At 46.5% G+C, this 17,780-nt stretch overlaps 1 protein-coding gene across 1 annotated transcript; it reads right to left on the bottom strand.

Annotated features, from left to right (window-relative positions):
- Positions 1 to 10,553: 10,553 nt before the first annotated feature.
- Positions 10,554 to 12,212, bottom strand: ier5 (immediate early response 5). The gene has a single exon (XM_078561494.1). It carries the CDS (start codon positions 12,159 to 12,161, stop codon positions 11,214 to 11,216), a length of 948 nt encoding a protein of 315 aa, XP_078417620.1. The 5' UTR covers positions 12,162 to 12,212; the 3' UTR covers positions 10,554 to 11,213.
- Between the last annotated feature and the right edge of the window lie 5,568 nt (positions 12,213 to 17,780).

Below are 17,780 nucleotides of genomic sequence, written 5' to 3'. Positions count from 1 at the left end.
ACCATTTAACCCTTGACATTCAATGGCATTACCATCGCTGAATCTCCCACTATCAACATCCTGGGGGTTACCATTGACCAGAAATTGAACTGGACTAGCCATATAAATACTGAGGCTGCTAGAACAGGTCAGAGACTGGGAATCCTGCTGCGAGTAACTCATCCCCCAACTCCCCAAAACCTATCCATCAAGGCACAAGTCAGGAGTGTGATGGAATACTCTCCATTTGCCTGGATGAATGCAGCTCTGGCAACACTCAAGCAGCTTAATAGCATCCAGGACAAAGCAGCCCGCTTGATTGGCACCCTACACATCACTTTCAACATTCAATCCCTCCACCACCGATGCACAGTAGCAGCAGTGTGTATCATCTACAAGATGCACTGCAGCAAATCACCATGGTTCCTTCAAAATCACCTTCCAAACCCATGTCCTTCGAGGTGGTAGAGGTTAAGGGCAGATACATGGGAACACCACCACCTGGAAGTTCCCCTCCAAGCCACTCACCATCCTGAGTTGGAACTACATCTCCATTCCTTCACTGTTGCTGGGTCTAAATCCTGGAACTCCCTCTTTAACAGCACTGAGAGTGTACCTACACCACATGGACTGCAGCGGTTCAGGGCAGCGGCTCACCATCACCTTCTCTAGGGCAACGGGGGATGGGCAATAAATACTGGTCTGGCCAGCGACACCTACCCGCCACCACCACACCCTCCTCCCCAAATGAATGAATAAGAGGAATTTTCTACACTCATGAAGGTAGTGAATCTTTGGAATGGTCTACCCCAGAGGGCTGAGAGCATGTTCAAGACAGCAATCAGTAGATTTTTGGATACCAATGACATCAAGTTATATGGGGATAGCACAGGAAAATAGCATTGGAGTAGATGATTAGCCATGATCTAATTGAATGGCAGAGCAGGCTCAGTGGGCCAAATGGCCTACTCCTATGTTCCTCTAGGAGAAAACGACAGAGCAGGAGGGGCAAGGCCAGAGGGATTTGAAAACAGCATTGAAAATTTGAATATTGAGACATTGCTTGCGTAGGTCATCAGGCCCAGGGGAGAGAGCTGAATGGGATTTGGCACAGGATAGAACATGAGCAGCAGGGATTTGGATGACTTCAAGTTGATGGGGGGGGGGGGGGGGGTAGATCTTGAGAGAGCAGCTAGGAATGCATAGGAAGAGTCAAGTTTGGTTACCTCTAAAGCTATGGATGAGGGTTTCAGCAGCAGATGAGCTGAGACAGCAGCGGAGTCAGGCAACGTTATGGAGGTGAAAATAGGTGGTCTTAGTAATGGCGCGAATGTCTGGCTGGAAGTTCACCCTGGAGTCAAATCTGACACCAAGGCCACACACAGGCACACATCACACCACACACAGACCATATGTACACCGACACCACACAGACACACCAACTATGCAGCTACACACAGGAGACCACACACAATAACACACAGATCCTGTGACTTTAGGCTGGATGAGCGAGAGTTCTATGGCAGGGAGGGCTCCACAGCGCTCGATGTAACAGTGGTGCCTCTCGTCAACTAATGATGGGGTTAGAAAACTAGGTAATGTAACCGGCAGTCCCAGAGTCGGGAATCTGTAGCTGATTTCCTGAGCCGGAATGTGTAATGTGGAAAGAATTCCTGGAGCTGCATTCCTTCTCCCCACCCTCCCCCACTGAACAGCAAATTCAGTCAGAGCTTCCTGCATTGCTTGCCTCAAGTGGGAGGAAAGTGGTGAGCTGGGTGGGGCCAAAGCAAGGATCAGTGCAGGCTGGTTAAAGTCCTGGGAATTCCAGGATGTGGGGGATGTTTAACTACAAAAGGGCAACGCAATCCTGTCCTCAACTGACTCCAATAAAGTGGCCCTGGGTGATAATAATCAGCAGGAGCAAATCTGGATTTTAGTTTCCAGCCTTAATGGTCACAGCTTCCTCCCAAAATTAGGAGGATTTGGACACTGCATTACATTTAAAATTCAGTGAGGCTATGCTAATGTCATGTGAGAGACGTACTGACAACGTGTCTTGATTCTGGAAGCTCTGCAGATTATTTGACAAAAATCAGTGCAGAGTTATGAAACCTGAAATGGAAAAAGGAATAGCGGTTCCTTGATTCTGGGCAGAGTGCGAACAGGAGCAGAGAATACCAGACACGAGAGCGAATCCTTATCTGTTGTTACCTGCAGTGTACTGAACGTGGAGGAACTGACACCCAGACACACATGGCCTTAACTCCACATTCCCGCCTTCTCTATAATCCTTGGCTCCCTTGTCAAATCAAAAATCTGTCCAACTCAGCCTTGAATATATTCAGTGACCCATCCTCTACCACTCACTAGGGGAAAGAGAGGATTCCAAGCACCAATGACCCTCTGAGAAAGGGTCCTATCTCAGCCTTAAATGGGAGGCTCCTTAAATTTTAAACTGTGCTAGTTCCCCCACAACAGGAAATATCCTGTCAAGCATCTACCCAGGCCCCTAGCCAAACTGTTCCAGTTCAGCTACAATATTGGCATCTACCCGACTATGTGGAAAATTTCCCAGGTATGCCCTGTCCACAATAAGCAGGATAAATCCAACCCGGCTGATTACTGACCTAGCAGTCTACTCTCACTCAGAAAAGTGATTGAAGATATCGTCAACAGTGCTATCAAGCGGCACTCACAGAAATAACCTCATTGACACTCCGTTTCGGATCTGCCAGGGCCACTCAGCTCAACCTCATGAGTTGAACTCCAGGGGAGGTGAGGTGAGAGTGATTGCCCTGGATATCAAGGCAGCATTTGACCGAGTGTGGCATCAAGGAGCCCTGGCAAAACTGGAGTCAATGGAAATCAGAGGGAAAACTCTCTGCTGGTTGGGGTCATGCCTAGCACAAAAGGAAGATGGTTGTGGTTATTGGAGGTTAGTCATCTCAGCTACAGGGCATCACTGCAGGATTTCCTCAGGGTAGTGTCCTAGGCCCAACCATCTTCAGCTGCTTCATCAATGATCTTCCATCCATCATAAGGTCAGAAGTGGGGATGTTCGCTGATAATTGCACAATGTTTAGTACCATTTGCAACTCAGGTACTGAAGCAGTCCATGTCCATATGCAGCAAGACCTGGACAATATCTAGGCTTGGGCTGACAAGTGGCAAGTAAAATATTCGCTCCAAAGTGCCAAGCAATGACCGTCTCCAACAAGAGAGAATCTAAACATTGCCCCTTTACATTCAATAGCATTACTATCACCGAATCCTCCACTATCAACATCCTGGGGGTTACCATTGACCAGAAACTGAACTAGCCATATAAATACTGTGGCTACAAGAGCAGGTCAGAGGCTGTGAATCCTGCGGCAAGTAACTCACCTCCTGACTCCCCAAATCCTGTCCACCATCTACAAGGCACAATTCAGGAGTGTGATGGAATACTCCCCACTTGTTTGGATGAGCACAGCGCCAATGCCACTCAAGAAGCTCAACACCATCCAGCAGAAAGCAGCCCACTTGAATGGCAGCCCATCCACCAACCTAAACATTCACTCCCTCCACTACTGATGCACAGTAGCAGCAGTATGTATCATCTACAAGATGCACTGCAGCAATTCACCAAGGCTTTTCCCCAACCCATGACCTCTACCATCTAGAAGGACAAGGGCAACGACACTGGGAACATCACCACCTAGAAGCTCCCCTCCAAACCATTCACCATCCTGACTTGGAAATAAATCACTGTTCCTTCACTGTCACTGGGTCAAAAGCCTTGAATGCTCTCCCTAACAGCACTGTGGGTGTAGCTACACCATGTGAACTGAAACAGTTAAAGGCAGCAGCTCACCATCAACTTCTCAAGGGCAGTTAGGAATGGGCAATAATGAACGGGCTGGCCTAGCCAGTGATGTCCCATTTATGGATGAATCAACAAGTATATAGGAGTACAGAAAGTTTGAAATAGGGAGGATTGAGGCCATGGAGGGATTAGGAAACACCCAGGCAAGTGAGGAGCATTCCATCATGCTCTTGACTTGTACTTTTTTATTATTTCATGGACGTATGCGATGGGCAAGGCCCTCCATTTATTGTCCATCCTATCCCTTGTAGATGGTAGGTTAATTGCCACAGAACACCCAGCCTCTGACACTTGCGTAGCCAGGGGAATTACATGCCTGGTGAATTTGTATGTGCTTCCTCTAAAACACTATTTGGATAGCAACAGGAAACAGGGGTCCTGTGCTACTTTTCCCTTCCCTAGCACAGGGGTATTGAGGCCAATGGTGGCACATCACTGGCTGCCTTGTCCAAGACCAGGAACAGGAAGGGCAGTTAACACACAAGATCAGAAGCCACGGAGGCCACAGGAAGGGTAGAAACAAGCTTTGCAACAACTTCACACCAGCTATATTTTATGTCAAAATATGTGGACTTGGGTCAGGGTGCTCAAAACACAATCAAGCAACACCATCCCTGGAAGTTAAACTCAACACAACCCCGATAACTAATAGTATCAAACTAATCTCCCAGCAGCTATAGAGGGGGCTGGTCCCCAGTCCACTAGTGTTCAGAGGGTCATTGTAGCTCCCTTGCCTCAAGATTCAGAAAGTTATGGGATCAAGAAACAATTCAAGCCGAAACTTCCAGTGCAGCACTTGAGGGAGTGCCACACTGTCATCATTCAGATGACATGTTAAATCAAGGCTTCCCTTGTGCCCTCATATGGACATAACAGATCCCCCAGCACTATTCTGAAGATGAGCAGACTGTTGCCTTTCCAACAGTGATTGCACATCAGGAAGTTGCGAGGAGTGTTATGAAATGCAAGTTTATTCTATCTTAACCAGCTGAGACACCAAGAACAAGATCAGGTTAAAGCAAACCACCAATCCCACTCCCAAGTTACAACCACAAAGAAAGACTTGCATTTTATTGTGCTCCCTTCACCATGGAGGTCAGTTCCATGGGGGTTCAGTGATATACTTGGAGCACTTTCAGATAAGGCAAATGGAATATGAACACAAGTCAGTGATTTTTTAAAAAGTGAGTAGCTATGCATGACAGCAAAAGCTAACATCTGCAGGCTTTTAAAATATATATATAAAATGTATCTAGCTTGCTCAGGCTGTTCTATAAACAAAGCAGTTGGTTCTCCACATCTGAGGCATGCTGAACCTGGACACTAGCTTCCTGGGTCTAGCTGGGCTGTGGAATGGAAATCAACACCTCAATTGGGAACAAAAACAGAATTACCTGGAAAAACTCAGCAGGTCTGGCAGCATCGGCGAAGAAAAGAGTTAACATCCTCGAAACATCAACTCTTTTCTTCTCCGCCGATGCTGCCAGACCTGCTGAGTTTTTCCAGGTAATTCTGTTTTTGTTCCCAATTGAGGTGTTGATTTCCAGCATCCACGGTAGTTTTTTGTTTCTACCTCAATTGGGAAGTACAGCAAGCAGCATCATGTACCAACACTGGCATTTAGCACCATGCCATATAGCCTCAGTCCCAATTAGCAAGGAGCACAGGACCAAGCTTCTCCCTCTAACAAAGGAAGTGGAAGTAGCGGCTGGTGTGGGGGGGGGGGGGGGGGCGGAAAGAAAAAGGAGTAAAAAAAAAAAAAAATCTTGCTCCTCTACAATCAGATATGGCAATAGTTGAATGCAGCTCAATCTTCACACATCAGCACTGAAAAGGTCCAGTTACTTAGCACCTACATTTCAAACTTATCTATGCTATGCTTTCCATTGAGCCATTCCAGTAGTTTAAAGAGTCTGTGATCATCCCATTTATCCATTCTGTTACAATCCTGAGTCCAGACAGGTTTAGGTGAAACTCACACCCTGGTACACTTCCTTACTGTCCCAATACTGGTGCCTGCCCTATGAAATCCCACACTCCTTCGGCCACATGTTTACCTGCTTAATCAGCATAACCGTACACCAATTTGCACATGGCTCAGGTCAAAATCAAACAATATATCCCTTGAGATCTTATGCTTAATTTAACTCCTAGTTCCCAGGGGTCTGCAAACAGGACCTCTTACCCACTCATGTTGCTGGTCCCAACAGGCCCCACAGCAACTGCACCCTCACCCTCCTCCAATATCTTTTCAAGCTGGTTCTAGTTGTTCTTCACCCTGGCATCTGGCAGGAAACATATGTTGAACTCTTGATCATGCTTATAAAACTGACCTTTATTAAAATCCCCTAAACTACCACATTACTCAAGGCAGAGTTAGACAGATCTTGGATAGACAAGGGTTATCAGTCAGGGGGGAGCCCGCCCACCAGACAGGAAAGTGGAGCTGAGATCACAACCAGATCAGCCATGATCTTTTTGAATGGCAGTGCAGGCATAAAGGGCTAAATGGCCTACCCCTGTTCTCAAGTTCTATGTTCCTGCTGCACCTCCTCTGGGACACCTGCTGCAAGGTGCTGTGGTCTGCATCCTGACTGTCCTGGAGTCTCTATCCTGATCTTGACAGGCAACGTACTTTGTACCTGTTTAGTAGTATCTCATCTGGAATTCCTTATCTCTGTACACTCTATCTCACAAACCCGGTTCAGAACCTGCATCTCCATGGTGACTGGAATCAGGAAAAAAAATTGTACAGATACTGCTGTACCTCATGTTGGAGTGTCTCCTGCTCACAAGCTCAATGACTGAGCGAGAGAGATTAGAGAAGCAGACCTTTTAGAACAGAGCTGAGGAGAAACTTCTTTAGCCAGAGAGTGGTGAATCTATGGAATTCATTGTCACAGAAGGCTGTGGAGGCCAGGTCATTGAGTGTATTTAAGACCGAGATAGATAGGTTCTTGATTGGTAAGGGGATCAAAGGTTACAGGGAGAACGCGGGAGAATGGGGTTGAGAAACTTATCAGCCATGATTGAATGGTGGAGCAGACTCGATGGCCGAATGGCCTAATTTCTGCTCCTAAGTCTTATGGTCTATTTAGTGTAGATGTTCACTCTGGATAGTCTTGCCTCCACAATCTCCCACATACTGCAGTCCAGACAGACTAAAGTATGGCAGAAAGGCCAAGTTACTTACAAACTAAGATAAAAGCAAAATACTGCGGATGCTGGAAATCTGAAACAAACGGATGGGAAAACTCAGGTCTGACAGCATCCGTGGAGAGGAAGACAGTTCTGATGAAGAGTCATATGGACTCGAAAAATTAACCGTCTTCCTCTCCACAGATGTCGTCAGACCTGCTGAGTTTTTCCAGCTATTTTTGTTACTTACAAACCGAACAGGTAGATACAAGTTTTTTTAAAAATTCTATGCACTAGCTTGAACAATGTACTAAAACACAACTTAAAAATACTTACTGCCGCCAAGCTGAAGCACTACAAGTATTGGAGGCAAAAACAGCACCACCTTCCCCCTGTGAACCAAATTCCTACACACATTCCCAACTTCACACAGTTTACGATCACTGTGCCAACCATCGAGTGTAGCCAAGGGTCAGATAACTCACTATCTTGACTCAGACTGAATGGCTCAACTCATAAGCTTCCTTCCAGACCTTAAGTGAACCTTTGCTTATCTACATCAGCTGTGGCTCTGTGGATAGTATAGGTGGAGGCTTGAGCTCAATCCAGGCTGACTCTCCTAGTGGCATACTGATGGGAGTGCAGCACTGAGATAGTGTTTATGGATACTTTAACCAGTCCACCCTCTTGCTGCCCTTAAAACATGTACCTATTGCTGTGAGGTGCATACACCTATAGAGCCTTTTGATTTTTCCTCTCAAATGTTAAAGTTGCCTATAAAAGGCTCAACCATTTAGAATATCCCTCAACCAACTACATTTTCAGATCTCTGCTCAAAATTGGCCGTATTACACATTTAAAAGTGCTAGTTGTGAAACACTTCAGGACTTGTAAATTGAGATGTTTATTATTTAAACAATTAGATCTCAATTAAAATCTCAACATCATCCAGGTATTTGCACCCATATCAGCTCTCTAGTACACTCAAGGTCCATGAGCAATAAGGTCATTTTTCAAATATTAACCTACTTCTAAAAGTTTGAATTTGCTCTCAACCCGGTTTTATTTTGGTCTAGCATTCCCTATCCCAATAACTCTTATGGAAAAACTTCCTCGTCTCTCCCTTTGCTCTTCCAAAGGGATTTAAATTCACTTAGCACGAATAATTATCACTTCAGAACTTCAGTTTTAGGCACCTGAAAAGCCTTGGTTTCTTCTAACTAGACCCACCACTCTGGGCAATTGAGCTTTTGTAAAATCTGCATGGGCTTGACTTCAGACATGGGACACTTTCATACCTAGCACCTTAAATCATTCAGTCAAAAAACTGAGTGACAAAAGACTGCATACTCAAGACATGGTGGAAGAGCCAACAGTGCAAAAGGTTACACAAGGATATTTCATCGTCATAACTCTCCCCCAAAATAGTCACCAACTGTATTGAAAGGTTGGCTGATCAGATATGACAAATGTTTTACATATAGGATCACAATCAGGAGGCCTCAAGCCTGTTCTGCCATTCAATTAGATCATGCCTTATCTGTGCCTCAACTCAGTTTATCCATCTTTTGTTCCACATACTCTCAGCTGTTTAGCTGTCAATTTAGAGTCTTACAGCTGATGCTGGGCATCAGTTTAAGAGACTGTTTTAAAATTGTGAATATCTTTAAGGATAATGGTTTCAATGCAGAACTAAATATTCAGGTGAGCATATTGAGCAATCACACAAGCCCAAGCAGCTGAATGTTATAAGTACAATTCCCCAATTATCACAACATAGTGAAAAGAAATCTATTGCACTCCTTGGAGAGTAGCTGTTTTTTTTTTTAAAAACCTGATCCCTTCCTCCCCCACCAAGTCATAGACCAGAATAGCCTAGGGTTAAAACTGCTGGAGCACTAATTGGGGTATTAGTCTCAGTGCCTGTAAACTCAGGGAAAGGGACCCAGTGAATCCCAGTGGAACATACAAACACATGGGGATCATGATTGGCAATGAAGCCCACTACAGTTAACTTGTACAAAAACAGAATTACCTGGAAAAACTCAGCAAGTCTGGCAGCATCGGCGGAGCTTCTCCGCCGATGCTGCCAGACTTGCTGAGTTTTTCCAGGTAATTCTGTTTTTGTTTTGGATTTCCAGCATCCGCAGTAGCTTTTAGCTTTTTGTTTTTATCTTACAGTTAACTTGTTAGCATTTAAACACAGGATAGGGAGTCAGCACCACCACAGAACTAGGCCTCAGCAAGTGCTGGGTCTTCCAGATAGTAAATAAAACAAGCAGGACCTTGTTAAAAAGTATATTCTAAAGCACTATAAAGAGCAAGGAATATTTTTATTTGGTGTGCACCTCATCCTCAGGACATCCCAAACTGTTTCACAGAAAAGTACCTTTGAAGTGCAGTCACTGCTGTAATTTTGGTAAACAGCTGCCAATTTGCACACAGCAAGATCCCACAAACAGTAATCAGGTAACCTATTTGAGCAGTGTCAATTTGAGGGATAAATAATTCAAAGGGTTACTGAATCATACCATCATGAAGCAGTTAAACATACTTGGGGGGCCAGTTTAATTACTAGAGGTTGCATTAGAGCCTGGAGAGCAGATTCAAAACCCACAACCCAGGCAAGATACAGCAACACTGCCAAGCCAGGGAAGCTCAACTGATAATGAAATACTTACTGGTAAAACTAGTAAATGTTTCATTACCACCTCCAACCAACAACACCTGACTACCAAGAGTACTTCTCCTTTGCATTGTCCCTAGTAGGGTATAATGTTGTTCAAATTCTTAACTGTGGCTACCTTAATGGGTCATAGGACTCAGAACACAAAACAGTCAGGACACTAAGATACCAGAGGGAGCCCCTTGTCTGTTTCTAGGTGGGCAAAACAAATTGCATTCACCTGTCCCCAATTAGCAAAAGCCACTTTGCAATCTTCACCCCCACTACAGACACAAGGCAAGGACAAAATTAATCAGACCCCACTGGTTTTTTTTTAAAGAATTGACCAGCTCCTGGCAGTAAAGCTGCATCTGGACGGGGAGGTAGGGGGGGCAGGATGAAGAAAAGACATTAAAAGTTTGGTACTTCTACTGGGTGATCAGCAGACAGCTTCAACACCATTCCAGAGTCGAATAGCCAACATTTGGGACTCCAGCAAGCAGATCCCAAATGGAAAATTTGGGGGGGGGGGGGGGGGGGGGGGAGAGCGGGGGAAAGAAGGGAAGAGAAGTAGTTGCAATAAAACTTTCCACTTTATAAAATTCAATTTTTTTTATTTTTGCACTTGATTTAAAAAAGTGGAAAATCCGCCTACTTAAAACCCAACTTTCGGCGGTTGATTTTGAGCGCCTGCGAAGACTTGCGGTTGCAACTCGCAGCCTGTGAACTTTACCCGACTTAGAGCTGACAAAAGCAGCAGTGTCTTTAAAGAGAGAGTCCAACACATTCCTCCCCAACAATAGTCACAAAGGAAACTCCCCTCCCCCACCCTGCACACTTGCGAGGAGAGTTAACCCCGTCGTGGAGCGGGTACAGCAAGAAACAAACCCAACGGCAAGATTAATTTAAATAACCTTTTTTAATTCGTGTAAATTACACCATTTATATAACAGGAAGAACAAACAGTACTACAAAAATACAACGGAGAATAATCGAACACTTGAATAAGTCTTTATAGAACAAAGACAATCTTTTTTTTTCCCAAAGTACAGAAACGTGCTCTCACACAGCTCACTGGGAGCCCCATGCAAGGCTAAAAGAGCACAGAACAAGGAGGGGAAAAATGGTAAGTGACTTCCACTCTGACTCAGCAAGAGTTGCAGTTGGTTTAAATGTGTTAGATATACGTAAAATAGTTTTATAAAATAACTCAAAACTCTTGCTGCCTTCGAAAAAAAAACTTTAATTGGGCTGCGAAATTACACATTTTAAACCAAAAGTAAAAATTAAAAAGCCACAGAAACTCAAGTCAAGTCCAAGAAATAGTATCCCCCTGCCGCCCCAAGCCTGTCTGGACCCGTCTCTCTCTCTCTCCACTCAGCAGTATTTCCTCATTGTGGGTGATGGATTAAGCTGCTCTCCACGTGGTTGCTGAGAGGCGCCTTTTGGGGGGTGGGGAGGGGGAAGGGAGAGGGCGAGATACTCCAAACCCAGCCATCCCTTCTTCTAACAACTGAGAAAAGCCCAACTGGTCTCTCTCTCTCAGCCAAAAATTAAGTGAATATGTCAGAAGGCGACAATCGCCCTGCTCCAGGAGCCCATACTGCCCAGCACTTGGTCACAGCAGATCTGCCCGCCCTCCCCCTCACTCTCCTCCTTAGTCAAGAGCCCAGAGAAACTGGAACCAAAGATGTTGATAAGACTGGAGACGTTGGAGGAGGTCTCCATCTCCTCTTCCTCTGGCTGACTGCTGGCCTGGAGAACCACCAGCTCCTGCTCAGTCCTGGCCCTTTTGAGTGGGCTTGCGGGCTCTGCTGCCCCCTGCTCGGAGCTCCTCCTTTTGCGGGTACAGGGACAGGTCGTCTCCTGTTCCCTGGCAGTCCTCCTCTCCAGCCGCCCCGGGCTCGCTGCCACAGCTGGACAGGGGGCTCTGTGCTCACGGGGGGCCCTTCCCTCCAGGCCCTGCTCCTTGGGCGGCTGGGGGTCAGTCCTTTCTGAGTTAACCTGGTTGAGTGGTTGCTCTTTGGGGTCAGCGCTGGGGGTCTCAGCCCAGCTTGAAGCTGGTTCCTTAGAGTTACTGCCTTCCATCTCAGTCCAGCTTGGAGCCGGTTCCTTACAGCCGCTGCTCCCCGTCTCAGCCCAGCTCGGAGCCGGCAGCTCGGAGTCACTTTTACCCATCTGGGCGCAGCTCGCAGCCTGCTCCTTGGGGTCAGTCCTCCTCTCCATCTCAGCCCAGCTCGGAGCCTGCTCCGTGGGCGCCTCGCACGCACCCCTGTCCTCCCAGCTCCCCGGGGGCGGCTGCTCCCCGGGATCGACCAGCTGTAGTTGCTGCTGCTGCTGCTGCTGCAGGTAGAGTTCCTCCTGCTCGCTCAGGTAGACCTGGCGGGCGCTCCTCAGCACCAGCGACACCAGCAGGTTCTTGTGCAGCTTGATGCCGCCCCTCTGCACCCGGGACGAGTAGATCTTCCCCAGGGAGATGGTCATGATGCGGTGCGCCTCCACCTTGAACTCCATGATCCGGCCTCCCAGCGCCTGGAATGCAGGCTCTCTCTTCCCCCCCCCCACCCCCCCGAGAAAATTAACGCCGAACAAGCTGCTCGATCCGATTGTACGTCCCACCTGAGCGATAGTCGATTCCAGCTGCTTTCACAGTGAAGGTTATAAGTCCAATGGTATTGGAGGGGAGGAGTGGGTGGATTTCTCTGGCCTTATTTACTGCCTTGGGCTCCGCTCACGTTAATGTGTCCGCACTCCGGTGACAACAACAACAGCAACAAGCAGCCCCCCCCCGCCTCCTTCCTCTATCCTCCTGTCCGCTCCTCCTTCACCGCCGCCGCTCCGGGAAATAGTAACCGTTTAAAAATAACCCGCTATTTATACCCCTCCGCCCACGCGGCGCCAACCAATCGGCGCCGTCGCAGGCGTTCCAAACCCTCCGGCCCCGCCCACCGCCCGGCCGGCCTCAGCCAATCGGAACCCGAGCCGGCCGCAGCTTTATTTGAATATAAGCCGTCACCAAGACGCTCTTAAAGCAGCACCCCCCACTCATTTCAGGTGGACACCTTAAAATAGTACTTTAAAAGGCCAGATCATTTGTTGCCCATCCCTAATTGCCCTTGAACTGAGTGGCTTGTGATGCCATTTCAGAGGGCAGTTAAGAGACAACCATATTGCTGGAGTCACATGTAGGCCAGACTGGCTCAGGATGGCAGAGTTCCTTCCCGAAAGGGACATTAGTGAACCAGATGTGTTTTTACAACAATTGATGATAGTTTCATAGTCACTATTACTGAGACTAGTTTTTAATTCCAGATTTATTAATGAATTGAATCTAACTTCTCTTAAAAGTGTGATTTTTTTTTAAGATTCTTCCATGGGATGTGGATGTGCAAGGCCATCCACAATTGCCCTTGAACTAAATGGCTTGCAGGGCCATTTCAGGGGGCCGTTAAGAGTCAACCACATTGCTGTGGGCCTGGAGTCACATGTAGGCCAGACCAGGTAAGGATGGCAGATTTCCTTCCCTAAAGGACAATAGTGAACTGGTCACCATTACTTAAGCTAGCTTTTAATTCCAGATTTATAAATTAACCGAATTTAAATTCCACCAGCTGCTACAGTGGGATTTGAACCTGTGTCCCCAGAGCATTAGCCTGGGTCCCTGGATTATTAGTCCAGTGACATTGCATCTACCTCACTGTCTCCCCAATTATATTGCTTTACCTCCAAGGTGACAACAGATAAAAGCACTGCCCCCAGTATAGTCCCATACAGTCCAGAGGTTCCAAACTATAATATCCAGTTGGCGCTGATTGAGCTGATGTTGGCTTGTACTACAAGGACAGGAATGAGTGCAGCCTGCAGCAAGGTTAAGTGTGCTTGCTTGCCTCTCTGTGGCCTAGTCCATGTCAGATTGACATTGAAGAAGGAGAATACAGTTACCATGGGTAAACCTAATGTCCTGAGTGATGATCGAGCATTATAGGCAACAACTTGCGTTTATATAGCACCTTGAACATAGTAAAACATCTCAAGGCAGTTCGACATATCATGATCATCCAACATTTATCACCAAACCCCGTGAGGAGATCTTAGGACAAATGACCAACTCCCTGATCAAAGATAAAAGCAAAATACTGCGGACGCTGGAAATTTGAAACAAAAACAAAAATAGCTGGAAAAACTCAGCAGGTATGACAGCATCTGCGGAAAGGAATACAGTTAACGTTTCGATCCATACGACTCTTCATCATCTGATAAGTCATATGGACTCGAACTGTATTCCTCTCCGCAGATGCTGTCAGACCGGCTGAGTTTTTCCAGCTATTTTCATTTTTGTCCCTGGTCAAAGAGGTAGGTTTTAAAGAACATCTTAAAGAGGGAGGGAGAGGTAGAGAGGCAGAAAGGCTTAGGGAAAGAATTCCTGAGCTTAGGGCCTGAGCTGCCAAAGGTGGAACAATTAAAAATCAGAGATGTGTAAGAGGCTACAGTTAGAGGCGTTTTCAAGGAGTTGTAGAACTGGATGAGGGTCCAGAGATAGGGAGGAGCAAGACCATGGAGGGATTTGCATACAAGGGTGAGAATTTTAAAAATCAAGGTGTTGCCAGATTGGGAGCCAATGTAGGTAAGAAAGCACCGGGTGATGGGCGACCGAGAGTTAGTGCAGAGATTTGAGTGCGTTCAGTTTTACAGACAGTGGGTGATGGATGGCTGGCCAGGAATAGCTGAGTGTAGAGGTAACAAAGGAATGGGTGAGGTGTCAGCAGCAGGTGGAATGAGGCAGGGCAGAGCTGGAGGTTGAGGTAGCCATTCTCGTCAATGGAGAGTGATGGGATTGGAAGCTCAACTCAGGGTCAAATAGGACGCCAAGATTACAAACAGTCCAGTTCAAATGGAATCCAGGGAGAGAACTTGAGGCGGTGAATGGGGAAATGGAGGTTTGTAGCAGCAATCAAAAACAATGGCCTTCCCAGTATTTAACAGGAGGACATTGCTGCTTCTTTAATGCTGGATGGGGGACAAGCAGCACGACAAATTAAAGGCAGCAAAGGGGTCAAGAGAGGGGTAATGGTGTTGTCAGCGTATATGTAGAACCTGACATGTTTCAGAATGATGTCACCGAGGGGCAACAGCTAGATGGGAATAGGAAAGTAACAGAAAACTAATTGGAGGGGTACAAACATGGGTTTGAACGAAAGGTAACTTCACATTCAAGGACTTTGCAGAGAAAAGGGAGGTTGGAGATGGGATGGTGGTTTGCAAGGACAGAAGAGTCAAGGGCTGGTGTTTTTGAGAAGGCGGCTACGATAGCAGATTTGGAAGGGAGGGTGCAGTCCCTGAGAAGGAGGAACCATTAACAATAATGCAGGGGCCAGGAACCGAAGTTGAGTGGTCAGCAGTTTGGTGGGAATAGGATCAGGGAAGCAGGAGGTGAGTCTCGTGGGCAAGATGAGCTGAGGGAGATAGGACAGAAATGAGAGAAGAATGCAAATTCAAAGCTGAGGTTGAGGAGGGGCACAGGGGAAGACCATAAGGCCATAAGATGTAGGAGCAGAAGTAGGCCATTTGGCCCATTGACTCTGCTCCGCCATTCAATGAGATCATGGCTGATCTGATAATCCTCTTTCCTGCCTTGCCCCATAACCTTAAGGAAGCTTAGCTTACTTGGCCAGCAAAATATCAGAAAGTAGCAGAGGTTTCAACCTCAGTGACAAAGAAATCCTTGAACTCCTCACCTCTGTAGGTGAGAGTGGAGAGGGTTGGGTGAGGAGTTTACACACATGAGCATATACACAGATAAATTTATGAACTAGGAACAGGGGAACACAGCCAAGGCTCCCAGTCCCTATTGCTATCCAGAGACCCCTGCATGTGTCTGGAATGTTGGCATGATGGACTTAGCTGTCACCTGTAGACAAAATGGCCTGTTGCTAACCACTGACCTGTCCATGAAGAATGGTAATAAAACAGAAATAGCTGGAGATAGTCAGCAGATCAGGCTGACATCTTACAGATAGAACATACAGCCGTGACTACAATTCATTTGGCTTTGGATTGTGTTGAGGATGTGAAAGGCGCTATATCAATACAAGTCTTTGCGCTGTAACCTTATGGAGCGAGCTGTTGGAGGAGCTGCCTTCCGAGGTGGGCACTGCCGGCTCTAAAAACATGCTGCAAAGTAAAGCTAACTTGCACATTAGGCTTGGTACATCACTGTCACGACCAGCCTGTGCCCCTCTCCCCCGGCTAGCAATGCCCCTTTAAGAGTAGTATGTTTTGGTGAGGAATTTCCGGCTGATGTAATGCTTGTTTCAGTCAGTCATGTGCTGGCAAGGAGGCGGGGCCTGACAACACTTGTGTTCCCCTCCCCCTAAACAAAATTGGTTTTATTTACTCAAAGCGTAACAGTCATGCACGTTAAAAAAAAATCCTCCACAATAAATCAGTGTGAAGGTGACATGAGAGATCAAAAGTCCTTTACAATCAGTCAGTGTGAAGGTTTGCATGAGAGATCTTTGTTTTCAAATGCATTTGTTCATCCCATTTCTTAAATAAGTAGATTGTTTGCTGCGATACACTAATTGGAATCTGCAAAGGTTTAAGCCGATCCATTTGAAAACTTGCACAGCTTCAGGTCACCCTTGGCACATTCGAGGGAGCTGACACCCACAAGGGAGTTACACTGAGACATTAAAAGTGACCGATCTCTTTTCGAGTCCGTTTTCTTCTTCTTTCCGAGGTGTGTGACTGTCTAGGTGTTTGTGGGTGAGCAGGATTGGGGTGGAGGGGGGTGAGGGGGGAGGTGTGGCTGTGTCTGTGTGTAGGACCCATTGAAACTAAAACCAGCCCGACAGCCTCGAAAGCACCCTGGCGGGGAGGGGCCAGTCGGATCCTCTCTGGCGCCAGATCAGCTGATGCTTCGAAATAAATGACAAACACATTGCAAAAGCCAGGAGATAGTTTCCATCGCCCTGACGTCAGACTGCAACATGCTGAGAGGCGGAACTTTCCACTGTTTACAGTGTTGTAGTGCCAGAAAGCATAAGGGAGGAAATCATCGTCAACAACCGGGCTTTCATTCAGAGCCACATACACTTTCAGCCGATATTTAAAAAAAAAATAACACGCACACGAACGAATAAAAGAATTTTTTTTGTTGCAGATTTTAAGCGATTCTAAACTGTGGTGCACAGGTTAGGCAGCTGCAGCCAAGTTCAGTTGGTTCGGCAGCATCTGCGGAGAGGGGAAAACTCGAGTTAAGGTCAGTTTGGATGAAAGGTCACAGACCTGAAACGTTAACCCTGTTTCTCTCTCCATCGATGCGGCCAGACCTGCTGAGTATTTTCCAGCACGCTCTGGTTTTATTTCAGGTTTTCAACATCGACAGTATTTTGCTTTTGTACTGCAGTAGAGCTCGTGTTTACAGCAGTCAATCGAGGTCACTGTTTGTGTGCAAGGACTGTGTTATATCCAGAGCTGGTTGAGCAGTCTGGCCCTCCACATGTCACAGACATGCAGACAGACAGTAACATACACATACACACACACTCAGACACACACAGGCAAACAGATAGACACAAACAGACACAGACATAGACAAAAAGGCAAACACAGACAGGTGGACAGACAGACAGTCAGACACACAGACAGGCAAACAGACACAGACAAGCAAACAGATAAACACACACACATACACAGACAAACAGAGAGGCAGGAATAGATGTGCTTAATCAGCAGTTTAAGTTTATGGCTCCTTTCCTCATTTTGATTACCTTTGTACCTCTGCCAGGTCCTGAATGAGTTTATAAAAATATTTATGCCACTCGAGGGCAGTGATGTTTTAAAGTATTTCCCAAGCATCTACTTTCACTCCTTACAATTATGTCAGGGTCCCCTACGGTTGGCAACCCTCCAGGATTAAAAGATTAATCTCCGGGACAACCCAGCAGAAAAATCACAGTCGCATCAAAGACAAACTGCATGAGGCCATTGTTTTCAGTCTCCGCTGCAAACTCAATTTCCCAACTACCGACACCATCCCTCTCCCTGGGAACTGTCTGAGTACTAAACCAGTCTATTTGCAACCTCGCTGTCATATTTGACCCTAAGATGAGCTTCTGGCCACATATTCAC

Source organism: Cetorhinus maximus, chromosome 17 (assembly GCF_964194155.1).
Source record: "Cetorhinus maximus chromosome 17, sCetMax3.hap1.1, whole genome shotgun sequence".
NCBI lineage: Eukaryota > Metazoa > Chordata > Chondrichthyes > Lamniformes > Cetorhinidae > Cetorhinus > Cetorhinus maximus.
Note: the sequence above shows the minus strand (reverse complement) of the source record. Positions and strands in the feature narration are given on the sequence as shown.

Excerpts from the sequence above, each read along its gene's own strand:
- ier5 (XM_078561494.1), bottom strand. The coding sequence starts at position 12,161 with ATGGAGTTCAAGGTGGAGGCGCACCGCATCATGACCATCTCCCTGGGG.